Source organism: Cherax quadricarinatus, chromosome 51 (genome assembly GCF_038502225.1).
Source record: "Cherax quadricarinatus isolate ZL_2023a chromosome 51, ASM3850222v1, whole genome shotgun sequence".
In the NCBI taxonomy this organism is placed as follows: Eukaryota; Metazoa; Arthropoda; class Malacostraca; order Decapoda; family Parastacidae; genus Cherax; species Cherax quadricarinatus.
The window spans coordinates 21,723,742-21,746,241 of NC_091342.1; the positions used below are offsets into that span (position 1 = coordinate 21,723,742).

The 22,500-nt window shown below is 40.3% G+C and overlaps 1 protein-coding gene across 5 annotated transcripts in view; it reads left to right on the forward strand.

The window, feature by feature from the left end:
• Window positions 1-22,500, forward strand: part of LOC128694636 (palmitoyltransferase ZDHHC20-A) — a 294,832-nt gene that overhangs the window by 50,092 nt on the left and 222,240 nt on the right. For all 5 annotated transcript variants that reach the window (XM_070095949.1, XM_070095948.1, XM_070095952.1 and 2 more), the window contains exon 5: window positions 12,022-12,116. In XM_070095949.1, coding sequence (XP_069952050.1) covers window positions 12,022-12,116 — 95 coding nt within the window. The remainder of the gene's footprint in view (window positions 1-12,021; window positions 12,117-22,500) is intronic.

Sequence of the window (22,500 nt, forward strand, 5' to 3'; positions counted from 1 at the left end):
CCACCACAGAACTGCAGGAGGCCAAGAGAAGAATATGATGAGAGCAACAGAGCAATGATCGACACACTAGCCGAGGTGGCCAGGAGAGCACACATGGGGGGAGCAAAGTTACTAGTTATGGGTGATTTCAATCACAAGGAGATTGACTGGGAAAACCTGGAGCCCCATGGGGGTCCCGAAACATGGAGAGCCAAGATGATGGATGTGGTACTGGAGAACCTCATGCATCAACATGTTAGAGACACTACCAGAGAGAGAGGAGAGGATGAACCAGCAAGGCTGGACCTTGCATTCACCATAAGTAGTTCGGACATCGAGGGTATCATGTATGAAAGGCCCCTGGGATCTAGTGATCATGTGGTTCTGTGCTTCGACTACATAGTTGAGCTCCAAGTGGAGAGAGTAGCAGGAATAGGCTGGGAAAAACCAAACTACAAAAGGGGGAACTACTCAGGCATGAGGAACTTCCTTCAAGACATTCAGTGGGAGAGGGAACTGACAGGAAAACCAGTACAAGAAATGATGGACTATGTAGCAACAAAATGCAAGGAGGCAGAGGAGAGGTTTGTTCCCAAGGGAAACAGAAATAAGGGGAAGAACAGAACGAGTCCTTGGTTCACCCAAAGGTGTAGGGAGGCAAAAACTAGGTGTACTAGAGAATGGAAAAGGTACAGAAGACAGAGAACTCAGGAAAATAAAGAAATCAGCCGAAGAGCCAGAAACGAATATGCACAGATAAGAAGGGAGGCTCAGAGACAATATGAAAATGACATAGCATCAAAAGTAAAGACTGACCCGAAGCTGTTGTACAGCCACATCAGGAGGAAAACAACAGTCAAGGACCAGGTAATCAGACTGAGGAAGGGTGATGGGGAATTCACAAGAAACGACCAAGAGGTATGTCAGGAGCTCAACACAAGATTTAAAGAGGTATTTACAGTGGAAACCAGTAGGACTCCAGGAAATCAGAACAGGGGGGCACACCAGCAAGTGCTGGATGAGGTACATATAACCAAGGAGGAGGTGAAGAAGTTGCTATGTGAACTTGACACCTCAAAGGTGGTGGGACCAGACAACATCTCTCCATGGGTCCTTAAAGAGGGAGCAGAGATATTGTGTGAGCCATTAACAAAGATCTTCAACATATCATTTGAAACTGGGCAACTCCCTGAGGTATGGAAAATGGCAAATGTAGTCCCAATTTTTAAAAAGGGAGACAGACATGAGGCACTAAACTACAGACCTGTATCACTAACGTGTATAGTATGCAAGGTCATGGAGAAGATCATCAGGAGGAGAGTGGTGGGGCACCTGGAAAGAAACAAGTGTATAATTGACAACCAGCACGGTTTCAGGGAAGGAAAATCCTGTGTCACAAACCTATTAGAGTTTTATGACAAGGTGACAGAAGTAAGACAAGAGAGAGAGGGGTGGATCGACTGCATATTTTTGGACTGCAAGAAGGCCTTCGACACAGTTCCTCACAAGAGCTTACTGCAAAAGCTAGAGGATCAGGCACACGTAACAGGAAAGGCACTGCAATGGATCAGAGAATATCTGACAGGGAGGCAACAACGAGTCATGGTACGCGACGAGGTGTCAGAGTGGGCGCCTGTGACAAGCGGGGTTCCACAGGGGTCAGTCCTAGGACCTGTGCTGTTCTTGATATATGTGAACGACATAACGGAAGGGATAGACTCAGAGGTGTCCTTGTTTGCAGATGATGCGAAGTTAATGAGAAGAATAAAATCGGATGAGGATCAGGCAGGACTACAAAGAGACCTGGACAGGCTACAAGCCTGGTCCAGCAACTGGCTCCTTGAATTTAACCCTGCCAAATGCAAAGTCATGAAGATTGGGGAAGGGCAAAGAAGACCACAGACACAATATAGTTTAGATGGCCAAAGACTGCAAACCTCACTCAAGGAAAAAGATCTGGGGGTGAGTATAACACCGAGCATATCTCCTGAGGCGCACATCAATCAGATAACTGCTGCAGCATACGGGCGCCTGGCAAACCTACGGATAGCGTTCCGATACCTCAGTAAGGATTCGTTTAAGACTCTGTATACCATTTACGTCAGGCCCATACTGGAGTATGCAGCACCAGTTTGGAATCCACACCTAGTCAAGCACGTCAAGAAATTAGAGAAAGTGCAAAGGTTTGCAACAAGACTAGTCCCAGAGCTACGGGGATTGTCCTACGAAGAAAGGTTGAGGGAAATCGGCCTGACGACACTGGAGGACAGGAGGGTCAGGGGAGACATGATAACGACATATAAAATACTGCGTGGAATAGACAAGGTGGACAAAGACGGGATGTTCCAGAGAAGGGACACAGACACAAGAGGTCACAATTGGAAGTTGAAGACTCAGATGAATCAAAGGGATGTTAGGAAGTATTTCTTCAGTCATAGAGTAGTCAGGCCGTGGAATAGCCTAGAAAGTGAAGTAGTGGAGGCGGGAACCATACATAGTTTTAAGGCGAGGTATGATAGAGCTCATGGGGCAGGGAGAGAGAGGACCTAGTAGCAATCAGCGAAGAGGCGGGGCCAGGAGCTGTGACTCGACCCCTGCAACCACAAATAGGTGAGTACACACACACGCACGTGTATGCACGCATGCACTTGATCTATAGGCATCAGAACTTGCAAGCTTTTTATTCTTGATATTATAATCTCTAATGTGATTTAGAGATCTGAATGTTTTAACTCTTAAAGTGCTAGCAATGTGTGTGTATTTGTGGCCTGCACAACAAAGACTGGGTGTGTGCAATAGATGTGCACCATTGAGAAAAATTGCATCCTGTCAAGTGCATTGTGAGAAACCACATGTTGCTTTTAGTTTACCATTGTACATGATGCCATATTTCAAAGACTCACTGCAAAAGTTTTAAGCACATGACCAGTGCCTGTAAACAGTGTAAATGTATAATAGACCATACAAACAGTACATATTAGTAAATAAATAGGATGCAAATAATATATGTAATTTTTTAAGCAGTGTTTTTTTTTTCATGTAAACTGAAAATGACTGCCACTATCCATGAAGATTATACAGCTAGCCCTCCACTTTTGTGAGTTCTACTTTCGCGAGCTTCGAACATTCGCGAATGCCTAGCCGCCCAGTTTTCATATGTTTTATGTTATGTTTTCATGTGTTTTATGATTGTTCGTGGTTCAGTAGGTTAAAGAAGCAGTATTGTTAGGCTATGTAAATGCTATTATTATATTTCCCTACAATATATGTGCGCATCAAAAAATTTGTGAACGCTGCAGTACAGTATTATTATATTTTCCTACTTCATATTTGTACACCAAACATTCACAAATTTTCAAGATTTGCGAGGTTTTTATCCCCTGACCCTTGCGAATGTGGAGAGCTTCCTGTAGTTCTATTCAGTATTAGTGAGAAAAGAGCAAAAAATACTGTATCTTGAAGAAAAAAGTTTAAAAATCACTACATTATTACACAAACAGTAGAACCCAATGTTGCCATGATGAGTGCAAAAAATACCAACTTTGCAATTGCATAATTATATAAGCATTGTTGTATTTCAGTTCTTTATTACCACCAGAGAAATAATATCTTCAGTGTCAGAAGTTTTTTTTTTTTTTTTTTTTTTAGCGGATCATTAGGTAGGTTATTATTTTTATCCCCACAGCACTTTGAGGGTTAGGTGTACAGTAGAACACCCATATCCACTGACTCGGTATCCATGGTTTACTGTGGCCCAAAAATACCTCTAAATTTTGCATAATAATGGCTGCAGAACGCAAAATTAGGGAAGGTGCAGTTCTTCAAAGCCTAAGAGAAACCGTGAATTGCTTCCCATCAGTGAAAAAGTGATAATTCTCCACTTACTGTGAATAATTTATCAATTAAACTTAATAATAGGTATATATAGGACTTATATATAAGGTTTACTACTATCCACAGTTTTGGTATCCATGGCAGGTCCTTGGTACATATCCCCCACAGATACGAGGGTCCTGCTGTATTAGGACTGAAGAAGCGACTGGTGGCAAAATGTTTTCGTAATAAATTAATAAATACTTTGATCAGTACATTGTGTCTTACCAGCAAGGTGGATTTATAGTTATGGCTTTGATTTTGGCACTTTATGTACTTCTCTAAATTCATTATTTTTAAGCAAAATTTTCATCATTGCCAGAATGTAGGTAAAAGCATGCTTAGGAGCAACCATCAAAACAAAAGTCTACTGTGTTGTATAAGAAGGGTGTTCACTTTATTCTTTCTAAAACTAAGCTGATTCCTGCACCTCCAACACAAGATGATGTAGGTCAAATAATATTTTTTAAAAATATAATGTACATAACTAAATGTAGTTTGGTGGAGGTGTGATGGGTTATGAATGAAAAGAAGTTGGATGTCCTAGCTCTAGGTGAAACAAAGCTGAAGGGGGTAGGTGAGTTTCAGTGGGGAAAAATAAATAGGATTAAGTCAGGAGTGACTGAGAGAGTTAGAGCTAAGGAAGGGGTAGCAATAATGTTGAAGGATCAGTTATGGAAGGAGAAGAGGGAATATAAATGTATAAATTAAATGATTATGTGGATTAAAATAAGGGTCAGATGCAAAAAAGTGGGTCATAATAAGTGAAAGAGTAATTGTGGTAGGGACCTAAATGCTAAAGCAGGAGAAGCATTTAGAGAGGGTTGTGGTTGGTAAGTTTGAGGTGCCAGGTATATTTGATAATGGGGAACATTTGATTGAACTTCATATAAAAAGGGGTTTGGTTATAGGTAATACATATTTTAAGAAAAAGAGAATGAATAAGTATACAAGATATGATGTAGGGCATAATGACAGTAGTTTGTTGGACTACATAGTGGTAGATAAAGGACTGTTGGGTAGACGGCAGGATGTACATGTTTATAGAGGGGCCACAGATATATCATCACTTTTTAGTTGTAGCTACAGTGAGAGTAAAAGGTAGTTGGGATACAAGGAAAATAGAAACAGCAATTAAGAGAGAGGTGAAGGTTTATAAACTAAAGGAGGAGGGCAAGATATAAACAACTACAGTGGAACCTCGACTTACAAATTTAATCCGTTCCGTGGACTTGTTTGTATGATGGGTCAATTTTCCTCTTAAATTAATTGAAATGAAATAAATTCATTCCAGCTGAATTCCTGCTCTCGGGAGGCATGACAAAATAACCCTAATATCAACTCTATGGTTTATTTATCAGTCACAGTTCATCTAATATGACATAATAAACAATTTAAATAACACAGAAACCTGATATACACCTGATATATGCCTACCTCCTATTTCTAGGAGGTAAGTTACTGAAAGCAGTGAAGAGTATATACGAGGATAGTGAGGCTCTGGTTAGAGTATGTAGGAGAGAGGGAGATTATTTCCTTGTAAAAGTAGGCCTTAGACAAGGATGTGTGATGTCACCATGGTTGCTCAGTATATTTATAGATGGGGTTGTAAGAGAAGTGAAGGCTCGAGTGTTGGTAAGAGGTGTGGGGTTAAAAGATGAATAATCTAACACACAGTGGGAATTGTCACAGTTGCTCTTTGCTGATGACACTGCTTTTGGGAGATTCTGAAGAGAAGTTGCAAAGGTTGGTGGATGAGCGTGGTAGGGTATGTAAAAGAATGAAATTAAAAGTGAACATTGGAAAGAGTAAGGTGATGAGGTTAACTAAAAAAAAATTTTGGTAACGAAAGATTGGATATCAGATTGGAGGGAGAGAGTACGGAGGAGGTGAATGTATTCAGATATTTAGGAGTGGACGTGTCAGCAGATGGGTTTATGAAAGATGAGGTGAATCATAGAATTGATGAGTGGAAAAAAGTGAGTGGTGCACTTAGGAGTCTCTGGAGATGAAGAACTTTGTCCATCGAAGCAAAGAGGGGAATGTATGAGAGTATGTATAGTTATACCAGCACTCTTACATGGGTGTGAAGCATGGGTGGTGAATGTTGCAACAAAGAGAAGGCTGCAGGCATTGGAGATGTCATGTCTGAGGACAATGTGTAGTGTGAATATAATACAGAGAATTTGTAGTTTGGAAATTAGGAAGAGGTGCAGGATTACCAGTGGGCTGAGGAGGGGTTGTTGCAGTGGTTCAGACATGTAGAGAGGATGGAACAAAATACATGTGTAGAATGACTTTGAGTGTGTATAGATCTGTAGTGGAGGGAAGGCGGGGTAGGGGTCAGCCTAGGAAAGGGGAGGAAGGGAGCAAAGAAGGTTTTGTGTGTGAGAAATTGGAATTTCAGCAAGCATGGGTGAGCGTGTTAGGAGCGAATGGACACAAATGGTTTTAGGACTTGACGTGCTGTCGGAGTGTGAGCAATGTAACATTTATTAACCCTTAAATTAGAATATGTAGGAAAGAGGGAAATTATTTCCCAGTAAAAGTAGGCCTTAGACAAGGATGTGTGATGTCACCGTGGTTGTTTAATATATTTATAGATGGGGTTGTAAGAGAAGTAAATGCGAGGGTCATGGCAAGAGGCGTGGAGTTAAAAGATAAAGAATCACACATAAAGTGGGAGTTGTCACAGTTGCTCTTTATTTATTTATTTATTTATTTAGAAATTTTAGCATACATACAGAGTTACAAAAAAAATACAGGTAAGAGCAGCATGCCAAAGCCACTTATATGCATAGCATTACGGGCTGGCTTAAAATTAACTTAAGATTAACTAAGCAATGATGAAATCAGTGATAAGACATTATTGTAAACAGATATCTATAAAGCACAAATGAGTATTCAGACTTCCCACTTTGACAATTTTCTTCTTCTTATTCTTTTTAGTAATCTTTACAGGAAAAGGGGTTACTAGCCCATTGTTCCCGGCATTTTAGTTGACTTTTACAACACGCATGGCTTACGGAGGAAAGATTCTTATTCCACTTCCCCATGGATATAAAAGGAAAATTAATAAGACCAAGAACTATTAAAATAAAATCAAAGAAAACTCAGGTGAGTGTGTATAAATAAATGTGTACATGTATGTGTAGTGTGACCTAAGTGTAAGTAGAAGTAGCAAGACATACCTGTAATCTTGCATATTTATGAGACAGACAAAAGACATCAGCAATCCTACCATCATGTAAAACAATCACAGGCTTCGTTTTACACTCACTTGGCAGGACGGTAGTACCTCCCTGGGTGGTTGCTGTCTACCAACCTACTAAAGGAGGTTTTGTGGGTAAGGGGCTTGGACTTCCAGCAAGCGTGCGTGAGCGTGTTAGATAGGAGTGAATGGAGACGAATGGTACTTGGGACCTGACGATCTGTTGGAGTGTGAGCAGGGTAATATTTAGTGAAGGGATTCAGGGAAACCGGTTATTTTCATATAGTCGGACTTGAGTTCTGGAAATGGGAAGTACAATGCCTGCACTTTAAAGGAGGGGTTTGGGATATTGGCAGTTTGGAGGGATATGTTGTGTATCTTTATATGTGTATGCTTCTAGACTGTTGTATTCTGAGCACCTCTGCAAAAACAGTGATAATGTGCGAGTGTGGTGAAAGTGTTGAATGATGATGAAAGTATTTTCTTTTTGGGGATTTTCTTTCTTTTTTTGGGTCACCCTGCCTCGGTGGGAGACGGCCGACTTGTTGAAAAAAAAAAAAAAAAAAAAAAAAATGAGTATTACAAAGACAGGTCATATGGTTGCATGCATTGCTGTTCATTCAGTAGAATGGAGTATTCTGTTAGGTAGTGTATTTAAAAAAATAACAAAGTTAGATTGGGTCCTAGGTTTAACATTTATGTGATATAATTGTGAGTAACATTTTGGATATACAATTTATAAGGTTCAGTTATTCAGTATTTATTTGGTTTTGAGTGAGTAAGTGATCTTTGAGAAGAGACTTGAATTTATAAACAGGTAGTGTTTCTTTTATATTTACAGGTAATGAATTCCAGATTTTAGGGCCTTTTATGTGCATTGAGTTTTTGCATGGCGTGAGATGGACACGAGGAACATAAAAGAGTGATCTGTGCCTTGTGTTATGGCCATGTGTTCTGTTGAGGTTGGCAAGGAGATGTTTGAGGGGAGGGTTAATATCAGAGTTAAGTGTTCTATGTATGTAATAGGTGCAATAATATGTATGGATGTTTTGTATGGTGAGTAGGTTGAGTGTTTTGAATATTGGTGGAGTGTGTTGCCTGTAGTGAGAATTTGTTATCATTCTAACTGCAGCCTTTTGTTGGGTAATTAGTGGTCTGAGATGGTTAACTGTTGTTGAGCCCCATGTACAAATTCCATAGGTGAGATAGGGGTAAATAAGAGAGTGATAAAGGGCCAGGAGGGCTGACTGTGGAACATAGTACCGTATCTTCGATAGTATGCCTACAGTCTTGGAAATTTTCTTAGAAATTTGTTGTATATGTGTATGAAATTTGAGTCTATTATCGAGGTGGATTCCTAAGAATTTTCCCTCTGTTAGCTTTTTGATAGGTGATCCGTTTATCGTTATGTTAAGAGGTACATCTGTAGCTCTGTTACCAAACTGAATGAAGTAGGTTTTGTCAATGTTTAGTGTAAGTTTGTTAGTCCTCATCCAGGTAGATATTTTCTGTAATTCGGTGTTTACAGTATTGGCTAGCGTGACTGGGCTCGGGTGAGAGAAGACGTATGTAGTGTCATCTGCAAAAAGTGTGGGTTTGAGTAATTGCGAAGCATTTGGTAGGTCATTTATGTATAGGAGAAAGAGAAGAGGGCCAAGGACACTTCCCTGTGGGACACCAACTGTAATTGGTTGTGCGGAAGAGCTTGCCCCATTTGCGTACACATATTGGCTTCTGTTGCTGAGGTAAGACTTGAGGTAGTTGAGGGAGTGCCCTCTAATACCATAGTGTGACAATTTTACGTGGAGCAAGTCATGGTCAACTGTATCAAAAGCTTTACGTAAGTCAATGAAGATCCCCAGTGGGACTTCTTTTTTATCTATTGCAGTGTATATATGTTCTAGCATGTGTATAATAGCATCATTAGTATTTTTATTAGGCCTGAATCCAAATTGGCAGGGGTTGAGAATGTTTTGGGAGATGAGGTAGGAGTAGATTCGTTTATGAATTAATTTTTCGAAGATTTTTGAGAGAGGGTGTAAATTGGATATTGGCCTATAGTTATTCAACTCTGTTTGGTCTCCTCCTTTATGGATCGGGGTGACCCTTGCTATTTTGAGAACTGTAGGGAAGGTGGAGGATTCAATGGATTTGTTAAAGAGTGTTCCAATGATTGGTGATAGTACTTGTGACGCTTTTTTGTATATAAAGGGTGGTAAGGTATTTAAATCTCCTGCCTTGTTTTTCAGTGCGTTGATAATAAGGGAGACTTCGTATGGGTTAGTCGGAGCTAGGAACAGTGTGTTCGGGTAGTTGCCAGTGAGGTAGTCATTTGGTGGGGTATCTGAGCTTGGGATTTTATTGGCACTGATTGGCTTTGCTGATGACACTGTGCTCTTGGGAGATTCTGAAGAGAAGCTGCAGAGATTGGTGGATGAATTTGGTAGGGTGTGCAAAAGAAGAAAATTAAAAGTGAATACAGGAAAGAGTAAGGTAATGAGGATAACAAAAAGATTAGGTGATGAAAGATTGGATATCAGATTGGAGGGAGAGAGTATGGAGGAGGTGAATGTATTCAGATATGGGAGTGGACGTGTCAGCGGATGGGTCTATGAAAGATGAGGTGAATCATAGAATTGATGAGGGGAAAAGGGTGAGTGGTGCACTTAGGAGTCTGTGGAGACAAAGAACTTTGTCCTTGGAGGCAAAGAGGGGAATGTATGTCTGAGGGCAATGTGTGGTGTGAATATAATGCAGAGAATTCGTAGTTTGGAAGTTAGGAGGAGGTGTGGGATTACCAAAACTGTTGTCCAGAGGGCTGAGGAAGGGTTGTTGAGGTGGTTCGGACATGTAGAGAGAATGGATCGAAACAGAGTGACTTCAAGAGTGTATCAGTCTGTAGTGGAAGGAAGGCGGGGTAGGGGTCGGCCTAGGAAAGGTTGGAGGGAGGGGGTAAAGGAGGTTTTGTGTGCGAGGGGCTTGGACTTCCAGCAGGCATGCGTGAGCGTGTTTGATAGGAGTGAATGGAGACAAATGGTTTTTAATACTTGACATGCTGTTGGAGTGTGAGCAAAGTAACATTTATGAAGGGGTTCAGGGAAACCATCAGGCCGGACTTGAGTCCTGGAGATGGGAAGTACAGTGCCTGCACTCTGAAGGAGGGGTGTTAATGTTGCAGTTTAAAAACTGTAGTGTAAAGCACCCTTCTGGCAAGACAGTGATGGAGTGAATGATGGTGAAAGTTTTTCTTTTTCGGGCCACCCTGCCTTGGTGGAAATAGGCCAGTGTGATTAAAAAAAAAAATAAAAAAAATAAATGGTCCAAACGTATATATACGTTTTTTCAACTTCTGAAAGTATGTAAAAAAATGTAGATCTTCTTTTTTGTTTTACATTTGAAAATGCATAAAAAAACTTTTATCTACATTTTTTTTTGTTATATTTGAAAATATGTAAAAAAAAAGTAGATTTACAGTGGACCCCTGGTTAACAATATTTTTTCACTCCAGAAGTATGTTCAGGTGCCAGTACTGACCGAATTTGTTCCCATAAGGAATATTGTGAAGTAGATTAGTCCATTTCAGACCCCCAAACATACATGTACAAACGCACTTACATAAATACACTTACATAATTGGTCGCATTCGGAGGTAATCGTTATGCGGGGGTCCACTGTATTTTTGTAGCAATACGAATTTGAACGTCAATCTGTTTGGACCGTTTAAGGGTTAAATTATTCAGGGAAACTGGCAGGCCAGATTTGAGTCCTGGAGATGGAAAGTACATACAGTGCCTGCACTCTGAAGGAGGGGTGCAGTTTTATAACTGTAGAGTAAGCACCCTTCTGGCAAGACAATGATGGAGTGAATGATGATGAAAGTTTTTCTTTTTCAGGACACCCTGCCTTGGTGGGAGATGGCCAGTGTGTTAATAATAAAAATACAAACCAAATGTAGTTTGGTGAAGGTGTGATGAGTTCCTTTTTGTTTGATATAAAAATTTTAAGAAATGTACAAGCTTTTTCTAAGCTATTTTGGATAAAATGTACTTATGTATAGTATGAAAATATTCAACAAGACACGATCTGTTGAACTAGGAAAAAGTCCAGCTGCCTCTTATGACAAATATGAGAGAGGACTGTCTTCTCTTTGGCATCTGCTGGAGGGATTGGGGGGATGGGATGAGGGGTAAGGGGAAAAGACAGTTGCTTCTTCATGTCAGGGGTAAAAAAGCAACCATATTGATGGTTTGTTTATCCCCTTGCCTTGCTCTGGAAATCCTTGACCCGTTCTGTAGAAACCCTTGGTCCTCTACCTGGAAAAATGCCAATGGATACTTGTGCTCATATCCTGCTGTTTTTAAATTAGCCTCTTGACTTCAGTCACATGACTTTAATCACATGATGGTAAGGTCATCAGGAATTGAAACTTTATTAAATTAAAGCAATATAAGGTATGAAGAGTTAAGAGGGCTTAGGGGGTATTGATGTGGTTTGAACATTTAGAAAGGATGCAGTAGAATGGGATGATTAAGAGGGTATATAAATTGGGATTGGAAGAAAGGGTAGGGGTAACCCAGGAGGTTAGATTAGTCATTAAGGAAGAGAATTTGTTGATGGTGTATAGAGGCTGCCCTAATTGCTGTCAGTAACACTGTCCATCAGAAATCCAAAAGTTAAACTATATCCAAATTGCTAATCGACAGGATATTACCCATTCTGGAGACCACTGTAACATAATGGGAAATCCAGTGCCTGCACTCTAGAGGAGTGAGGATGTTGCAGTAAGGACAGCCATCTGAATTGTGATATAAGTAGTATATATCTGGCAAGACAGAGATAGAATGAAAAATGGTGAATGTATTTCTTCTTCTTTTGGGTCACCCTACATTGGTGGGAGATGGCCAGTGTTAAAATGAAATTCTTTGTAAACTTACTTAATGTATCTTTTTGCCTTTCAGGTTTTTATCTAATTGTGTACCATGTGTTGCTGGGACTGTTTTTGTGGGCATACTGGCAAACCATTTTCACAGACATTGGTACAGTTCCTAAACAGGTAAGGAAATATGTCCTGGAAATTTAGAATTTACCATCAGGCTTTTATTTGCAGATCAAATTTTTCTTTACGTTAATCCTCAAATTGTCGAAGACCCTGGAATTAAATGTCTCTTTTGTGTTGGGATTTTTTAAAAATGTTATCTTCCCAAATAAAAGATTATATTTTTCTTAAGGCAGTAAAGCCTAACATTAAATTAGTTCAATACGTACTTAACTCGTAAACGGTCCAAACATATATATACGTTCACTACCGTACTGCCCCAACTTTTTTGAGAAAAAAAAATTGTTTTTAATAGGAAAAAAGAGCATATGGTACCCAGGCATCCCCAATTATTTTAATATGGTGCACAGTGAGTGCTCACGCCCATTCTCACATGTCTAGGCGACTCAGGCTTATTGTGGCAACGTTAAATGTAGGACACATAAAACGTATATATACGTTTGGGGCACTAGCGGTAAAAACGTATATATACGTTTGGACCGTTTACAGGTTAACCTTTTGACTGTTTCGGTCATATATATACGTCTTACGAGCCACCATATTTGACGTACATATATATACTCAAAAATTCTAGCGGCTTCAAATCAAGCAGGAGAAAGCTGGTAGGCCCACATGTGAGAGAATGGGTCTGTGTGGTCAGTGTGCACCATATAAAAAAAAATCCTGCAGCATGCTGCAGTGCATAATGAGAGAAAAAAAATTACTTTTTTCTTTTTTTTTTGGATTAAAATGTCGAATTTGTGTTGTATTTTCGTATAGTATTTGTGGTTGTATTTTCGTTTTCTTGGTTTCATTTGATAGAATGGAAAACATATTTTAGAAATAGATGCGATTTTGATTGGTTTTACTAGGAAAAGAACCTTGAAATGGAGCTCAAAGTAGGGGAAATGTTTGATTTTTGCCAATGTTCAAAAGTAAACAAATGATGTCATTTTCCAATAAATGTCCAAGTAGCCTTTCTAATATGCAGTCACGAATGGGTTGACATTATTTATACAATTATTATAATATTGCAGTAGTCTGCATAACAGTAAATCTACTACTTTTTGTTTGAATAAAAATTCAAATTAGAAAGCAAGAGTAATATCAGAGGGGCCTGGAGACATGACTGATGAACAAAGAAAATGTTACTTTAGTGCCAGGAATGTCTGCATTGTTCATTCTGGACCCTATTTTGAAATTGTCGTACTTTTTAATTTGCGTGAAATTGGCCAAATTACAAATTTCTGACCACGTTATTGAGTAGTTGAAATTGGTAAATGGGCAGTTTCTAGTACTCAGTCGATAGAAAAAATGGAGCTCTAAAGAAATAGCTATGAGTTTGGTTGACTGGAACAATGGAATTAGCCGAAAATAGGGCTCAAAGTGGGTGAAATTGCCGATTCGTAAATATCGCCGAGGTCGCTAACTTTACAAGAGCGTAATTCCGTCAGTTTTCCATCAGATTTTGTTCTTTTGGTGTCATTACAATCGGGGAAAGACTCTCTATCATTTCATAAGAAAAAATAATTTTTTTTTTCGGAAATTTTGCAACACCAGGAGACACCTCAGGATTTGGGGTTGCAACAGTCAAGGGGTTAATATGGCATCTTCAAGACTAATAAGACACTCTTAGTGATTTTAATGTGTACCTGCATGCCAGCACAGTGTGCAAGTTTACTTAGGTACAGGTACACATACGTATAATTGTCAGTTATAATAATACTGTGGGTATGTAGTCCACCTGGACTATATACCTACACCTACCTACATAGCTACATGATATTTAATGTAGCCCGGAGCCATATTATTACCATCGACATACCATGTTCACTGAGTTTAATCATTTCTAACAACTACCTTTAGATACCATCATAAACAAAGGGAGAAGTAATGAATAATTCAAGCCGAGAATTGTAAACAAAAGCGTTATGTATTAAGGAGAGTGACGTAATGTTTTCCCTCTGCCCGGCTACCACACCTCCGTAGTATATGAACATAAAATGTTTATATGTTATGTAACAAGTTTCTTATATAATTTTGAAGAAATATAATAGATGGATTAATGAAAATGTCTATATTAACATAAAATAAGACATTTAATGTGCCCAAGAGTGATTATTATTAGTAGTATTACATAATGTTTTCTCTCCAAACAGCAACCACACGTCCATAGCATATAAACAGCATGTTTATATGCTATGTAATGTGTTTCTTATATAATTTTGAAGAAAATGTCATAGATGGATTAATGAAAATGTTTATATTAGCATAAAATTAGACATTTAATGTGCCCAAGATTGATTATTATTACATAATAGATGTTCTCATGGAGAATGTAAACAAACTGGGTGGTGCACGCCATATTTGAAAGACCGCTTGCTGTATAGAAAGTTTTGGTCATAATTTGAGATGGCCGTATTAGTGGAACGCCATAAGGCGAAACGCCGAAAAGCGGGACCCTACTGTATTTAAAAAAAAAAATTAATAAAGAGGAGTTTTTTGTACATGTAATAATCTAAAAAAAAAATTAGTACTTACGGAGATATAAGGTCGCAAAGTCGGCGCTTGTCGCTCACCTGACGGCAAGATGAAGAGCTGCCACTTGCAGAAATGTTGCATATATATATTTTTTAATTTTTTTTTAATTTATATAATTTTTATGTTCTGATAATTACAATTTGTAGTAGTTCTTGTGATTTCAGTGCCAATCTTTGTTCTGACACTAACATTAGGTACTGAAATAGTACCCAGTCACAAACACAGTGACAGGTGAACATTTTCATCTACCTTAGTCACACATTATTGTCTAAAAATAAATACATGGTATTTATAGGTCCCAGCAATGTTTTGGACATGCAGGAGTATATATGAAACTCCTTGAAGCATGGTGCAAGACGACTGTCACTGCCTTGCTATTCTTCTCACTGTTACACATGAACATGTCTGTCTGTCTAGCTCTCTGTTCATCTCTGTCTCTGCTTATCTGTCTTTCTGTCTGTCTGATTGTCTCTCTTTCTGTCTCTGATTGTCTCTCTTTCTGTCTCTGATTGTCTCTCTTTCTGTCTCAGAGAGAGCGACTCGTTAACCAACAGGTATTACACACGATGCAGAGATAAGAACATAAGAAATAAGGAACACTGCAACAGGCCTACTGACCCATGCGGAGCAGGTCCATGTCCTCCCCCCCGGATTAACCCAGTGACCCACCCTCCCCGGCTTAGCCCAATGACCCACCCAATCTGGTCACCTCCACTCAAGGATGGAGCACTGCACCAGACCCAGCAGCACAAGCTAGTCAGGTCCAACTCACACCCACCCACACCCACTCATGTATTTATCTAACCTATTTTTAAAACTACACAACGTTTTAGCCTGAATAACTGTACTCGGGAGTTTGTTCCACTCATCCACAACTCTATTACCAAACCAGTGCTTTCCTATATCCTTCCTGAATCTGAATTTTTCCAACTTGAAACCATTGCTGCGAGTCCTGTCTTAGCTCGAAATTTTCAGCACGCTATTTACATCCCCTTTATTTATTCCTGTTTTCCATTTATTCACCTCGAGAGAGAGTGCAGATTCAGGGCCCTCAGTCTATCCTCATAAGGAAGATTTCTGATACATGGGATCATTTTTGTCATCCTCCTCTGTACATTTTCCAGAGCATTTATATCCATTCTGTAATATGGTGACCAAAACTAAGCAGCATAGTCTAAATGAGGCCTAACCAAGGATATATAGAGTTGAAGAACAACCTGAGGACTTCTATTATTTATATTTCTAGATATGAAGCCAAGAATTCTGTTAGTTTTATTGCGAACATGAATGTACTGTTGTCTTGGTTTTAGATTACTGCTAACCAGAACTTCTAAATCCTTTTCACAATCAGTAGTATTAAGATCTACATTATTTACTTAATATGTAGCATGGTTATTTACCTGTCCAACATTTAGAACTTTGCATTTGTCAATATTAAACTGCATCTGCCACTTCTCCGACCATTGCATCAGTCTATTCAAATCATCCTGGAGTGCTCTAGTGTCGTCATTAGAATGAATTGGACGGCCTATTTTGGTGTCATCAGGAAATTTGCGTATGTCGCTATTTATTCCCTCATCTATGTCGTTTATGTAAATTGTGAACAACAACGGGCCCAACACTGACTCCTGAGGAACACCGCTTATGACGTGCCCCTATTCTGATTTCTCCCCATTTATGCAAACTCTCTGCTGCCTATTTGTCAACCATGCCTCTACCCAGGAAAAAATTTCTCCTCCTATTCTGTGTGCCTTAAGTTTCCTCAATGGCCTCTGGTGTGGAACTCTATCGAAAGCCTTACTGAAGTCCATATACTCAATATATTCATTACCATGATCTACCTCCTCAAACACCTTAGTGAAAAAAGTTAGTAAATTCATAAGACAGGAATGCCCCTTTGTAAAACCGTGTTGAGATTCATTAATCAATTTGTACCTATCAAGATGGCTACGAATTGCTTCGGCAATTATTGATTCCATAAATTTTCCCACTATGGAGGTAAGGCTTATTGGTCTATAGTTCGAAGCCATGGGCCTGTCACCTGCCTTGTAAATAGGTATTACATTTGCCATTTTCTACTTATCAGGCACTATGCCAGTTTGTAGTGATATGTTAAAAAGATTAGCCAAAGGTATGCTAAGTTCCTCTTTACATTCCTTTAACACCCTTGCAAACAGTTCATCAGGACCTGGGGATTTGTTAGGTTTTAGTTTCTCTATTTGTCTGAGGACCATGTCACTAGTTACCGCAATCGAGCATAGTTTATCATCATCCTGTTCTACATAATCTATTATTTCAGGAATATCGCTAGTATTTTCCTGGGTGAATACTGAGAGGAAGTAGGTATTGAGAATTTCACACATATCCTTATCACTGTCAGTGATCTGACCAATTGCCCTAGACATCCATTCATTGCCCACCCCCTTTCTAGGCAAGATGCTACATGTGACTGGGATCCCTCCCTTAGACCTAACTACTTCTATGGCTGACCTGCACTTATCCAGCAGCTCCTCTCTCCTGCCCTTCCCAATGTCATTACCCCCAGCACTAAGACAGATAATGGGCTTGTTCCCATTACCTGCCATAATATTATCCAACTTGCTGACTATGTCACCAACACCAGCTCCAGGAAGACACACACACACTGTCTGACTTTTCTGTCTCTGTTACAAAATGCATGGTCCATATATCTTACCTGAGAATTGCCTACTATTAAAATATTCTTACCTTGATTAGCAGTGGAATCAGCGGTACCTTCAACCTCACTAACCACTGAAGTACACTCGTCTTGGAGATCAGAGAATCGATTTCCTACCTTCACATCTTCTCTATTAACTCTCCTCATCTTCCTTCTTCCTGAACTGTGAACCACTTGCCACTTAAAGTGGCTGCCACTATCACTGCTGGTGACCATTTCCTCCTTACCGGCTATATCCTTCTCACACTCGCTCCCAAACTCATCTATGCGAAGCTTCAGCCTCCTATTTTCCTCCTGAAGAAGTAGAATCTCCTTCTTCAACACTTGAACCTGAGATTCTAAAACACTACAACAAGCCATGGTGCTTGGTAACAGCCCACGCTAACTCCCAAGAGCTTAGGCAGGTATGACCACATGTGACCATTGACCTCAGCGTACTGACCACTGACCTCAGCATACTGATGCAGAGTAGTCATGTTTGATTTCTGAACAAGTGAAGATGCATATCACTTGCCAGTCATGCTTATTATGCATTATATCTACAAGCACAGCATAACACTTAGTCTGGATTTTTGGGGTTGTCCTAGGTAATTTAGACTATGTATAATTGTATTTATGTGTGCCTGTGAGACAGTGACAGAGATAGACAGAGGCAGAGATAGACATAGGTAGACAGAGACATAGGTAGACAGAGACAGAGATAGACAGAGATAGACAGAGACAGAGATAGACATAGGTAGACAGAGACATAGGTAGACAGAGACAGAGATAGACAGAGATAGACAGAGACAGAGATAGACAGAGACAGAGATAGACAGAGACAGAGACAGAGATAGATAGAGACAGAGACAGAGATAGACAGAGACAGAGATAGACAGATACAGAGATAGACAAAGACAGAGATAGACAAAGACAGAGATAGACAAAGACAGAGATAGAGACAGAGGCAGAAGCAGAGATAGAGGCAGAGATAGACATAGATACAGACAGACAGACAGAGCTAGATACAGACAGACAGATGGAGAAAGAGACAGCCAATCAGCCAGCCACCCAGCCATTCAGCCAGCTAACTAGCCTGCCGAACACGTATTACACATTCCAGAATTGTTTCTCTTTACTTAGAGCATAGGTTATAGGACATTCTGGCAGGATGACACTAGCAGTGGTACCAAAAGTGCAAGGATGTTGCACAAATGTTCCACATGGGTTATTATCGAGGCTTTAGATATTTCCTCGACTATTTGTGGCCACATCCACCTCAAAGCCACTAAACTTGGGGTCAACATCACTTTCCTCTTAAAAGGGGAGTGTTAATATGACTTGACATCAGTGAATCCCTGATGTTTGCCGTGCTGTTTGCTCTAGCTGGCGCTCAATTGAACTGGTGCTCCCACAAGGTACTAATTGGTCCCAGAGTTTTTGAATACTGTGCACACTGAGTGTTAAGACCCATTCTATGCTGACCAGGCATCTTGGGCCAATAATGCAAAATTTGGAGGCAGGAAAAGTGAAGCGTTGATCTACGTTTAAGTTGCTAGTGGTTACAACATAGATCTGCATTTAGACAGTTAAGGGGTTAAAGTCACAATTGAACTGAACATTTCAATTAATACCATTTTGGAGCAGAAAGATGACAAATGCTTGATGCTCTTAAGATGGAGCCAATTGCATGTCCACATCAGTGGCAGGAAAACTTACACTTCTAAACAAAATATCAAGTCAAGTAAGAGAACATGTAATGAAGATCAGTCAGGTACATCTACAGTACATTTTAGATCAGGAGTTACAGCATATGACTAAATTTTTTTTTTTAATCTGTGCAGAAGCAGGACCACCAAATACAAAACTACTAACAAACAGACATTGTAATGTATTCAGTGGCACAATATATGGAATGTGTGAATCTATCAGCAGCTATTGTAACCAACAGAGTAGTGAGACTTGAAACTCATCAAAGGTAACATGAAGATGATTGAAGAAACAAAGTCAAATGTTGACTTAGTACATCTTAGGATTTTATTGCCACTGAAGCTTACTATCACTAAGACTGACTTCATTTGGACTGTCACAAGACGGGAAGGCATAGGGTTGTGCTAGTCTGTTCAAGTCTCTCTCTCTCTCTCTCTTTTTCTTAGATGAAAATGATGTTGATGCCAGTATAGTCTTGAAGATATCAAGAACATCATAAGAGATCTCTCTGGAGGTGAAGAGAATTTTTTTTTTAAAGTAATGGGAAGAATTTAATATTAAAAATTACAAGGCCAGTGTATGCTGCTCAGTGTTACCAAACAATTTGTGCATTTTTACCTTGAAAAGTACTGTTGAGAAATATCAGACACATAATTAGTACTCTTGAGAGAAAACTGAATCCTAAAGCCAAGAAACTAAGGATTGTGGCTGCTGCTGCTGCAGTTATATGTGATGACATATGAGCTAAGGTGCATGATTTGGACAGCTATTCTTCTTTTGCAATAATGGAAGAATAAGCTTCTAATATGATCCCAGAGACACAAAGATGTTTTACTGAAAATGTCACAAGGAAAAAAAATAAGTTGCCACAAACATAAAGAGGCACTGGTTAATTGGTTGAGACAAGACAATCCTTTTGAGGTAGCTGAGGACCTTGTAAATCCTTCTTCCGGTGTTAAAGGGAATGTCAGTGTGACACGGGATCTGGTAGTTGAAAAAGGAAAACCAACTTTGAAACACTTCTTGGGAAAACATCTGCAGATCTAGGATCCCAAGAATAATGAGTGAAACTTTTGGCAGTAGCCATACCTGCTGTGCAAGCCAGAGGAAAGGGTGTTCAGTAAATATTCAGTAACTGTTCAACTATTATTGCATGAAAAGGAGTCCTGAAGAACTAAAGGAGTTCTTTGAGTATGAGCTAGCACCCAGTCCCCCAGTTCTCCACAATGAAGGCTACATGTGGAAAGACACAAAATCATCCTTAGTTTCAGCTTTCTAGTGTTTCTTCAGAAAGTCTTACATGTACTTCGTGGAGGGCACTTATTAAACTGTGTTATTAGGCAGATGATCTAAATATATATGAGTCTTATGTAAATTGACATTTTGGTGATATAAGTGTTGTGTTTGCTGGATGCACTGACAGTCCAACTACAAAAGGAAAAGTACAAATTCATCACCGTACACACACACACACACACACACACACACACACACACACACACACACACACACACACACACACACACACACACACACACACACTCACACTCACACTCACACTCACACTCACTCACTCTTGCTGAGGTGGCAAGAAGAGCTCACTCCAGCAGAGCAAAGTTGCTGGTTATGGGTGATTTCAACCACAGGGAGATTGACTGGGAAAACCTGGAGCCACATGGGGGTCCCGAAACATGGAGAGCCAGGATGTTGGACGTGGTGCTGGAAAACCTCATGCACCAACATGTTAAGGACACTACCAGAGTGAGAGGGGAGGATGAACCAGCAAGATTGGACCTTGTGTTCACCCTGGGCAGCTCAGACATTGAGGACATCAAGTATGAGAGTCCCCTGGGAGCTAGCGACCACGTGGTTCTGTGCTTTGAATACATAGTAGAGCTGCAAGTGGAGAGAATAACAGGAGTAGAATGGGAAAAGCCTGACTATAAAAGAGGGGACTACATAGGGTTGAAGAACTTCCTGCGGGAGGTCCAGTGGGACAGAGAACTGGCAGGAAAGCCAGTAAATGAAATGATGGAATATGTAGCAACAAAATGCAAGGAGGCAGTGGAAAGGTTCATTCCCAAGGGCAACAGTAACAACGGGAAGACCAGAACGAGCCCCTGGTTCACCCGACGGTGTAAGGAGGCAAAAACAAAGTGCAATAGAGAATGGAAAAAGTACAGAAGGCAGAGAACACACGAAAATAGGGAGATCAGTCGCAGAGCCAGGAATGAGTACGCACAGGTAAGGAGGGATGCCCAGCGACAGTATGAAAATGACATAGCATCGAGAATCAAGACTGACCCGAAACTGTTGTATAGCCACATCAGGAGGAAGACAACAGTCAAAGACCAGGTGATCAGATTAAGGACAGAAGGTGGAGAACTCAGAAGAAATGATCAGGAGGTATGTGAGGAGCTGAACAGGAGATTTAAGGAAGTTTTTACAGTAGAGACAGGAAGGGCTGTGGAAAGACAGGACAGAAGGGAACATCAAGAGGGAATATACCAACAAGTGTTGGATGACATACGAACAACTGAGGAGGAGGTGAAGAAGCTCTTAAGTGACCTTGACACCTCAAAGGCGATGGGACCGGACAACATCTCCCCATGGGTCCTTAGAGAAGGAGCAGAGATGCTGTGTGTGCCTCTAACCACAATCTTCAACACATCCCTTGAAACTGGGCAACTACCTGAGAAATGGAAGACAGCTAATGTAGTCCCCATATTTAAGAAAGGAAACAGAAACGAGGCACTAAACTACAGACCTGTGTCTCTGACATGTATTGTGTGCAAAGTCATGGAGAAGATTATCAGGAGGAGAGTGGTCGAACACCTGGAAAGGAACAAGATTATAAATGAAAACCAGCATGGGTTCATGGAAGGCAAATCTTGTATCACAAACCTCCTGGAGTTTTATGACAAGGTAACAGAAGTAAGACACGAGAGAGAGGGTTGGGTAGATTGCGTTTTCCTAGACTGCAGGAAGGCCTTTGACACAGTTCCCCACAAGAGATTAGTGCAGAAGCTGGAGGATCAGGCACACGTAAAAGGAAGGGCACTGCAATGGATAAGGGAATACCTGACAGGGAGGCAGCAACGAGTCATGGTACGTGAAGAGGTATCACAGTGGGAGCCTGTTACGAGCGGGGTCCCACAGGGGTCAGTTCTAGGACCAGTGCTATTTTTGATATATGTGAACGACATGATGGAAGGAATAGACTCTGAAGTGTCCCTGTTCGCAGATGACGTGAAGTTGATGAGAAGAATTAAATCGGACAAGGATGAGGCAGGACTGCAAAGAGACCTGGAGAGGCTGGACATGTGGTCCAGTAACTGGCTTCTCGAATTCAATCCAGCCAAATGCAAAGTCATGAAGATTGGGGAGGGGCAAAGAAGACCGCAGACAGAGTATAGGCTAGGTGGACAAAGACTACAGACCTCACTCAGGGAGAAAGACCTTGGGGTGACCATA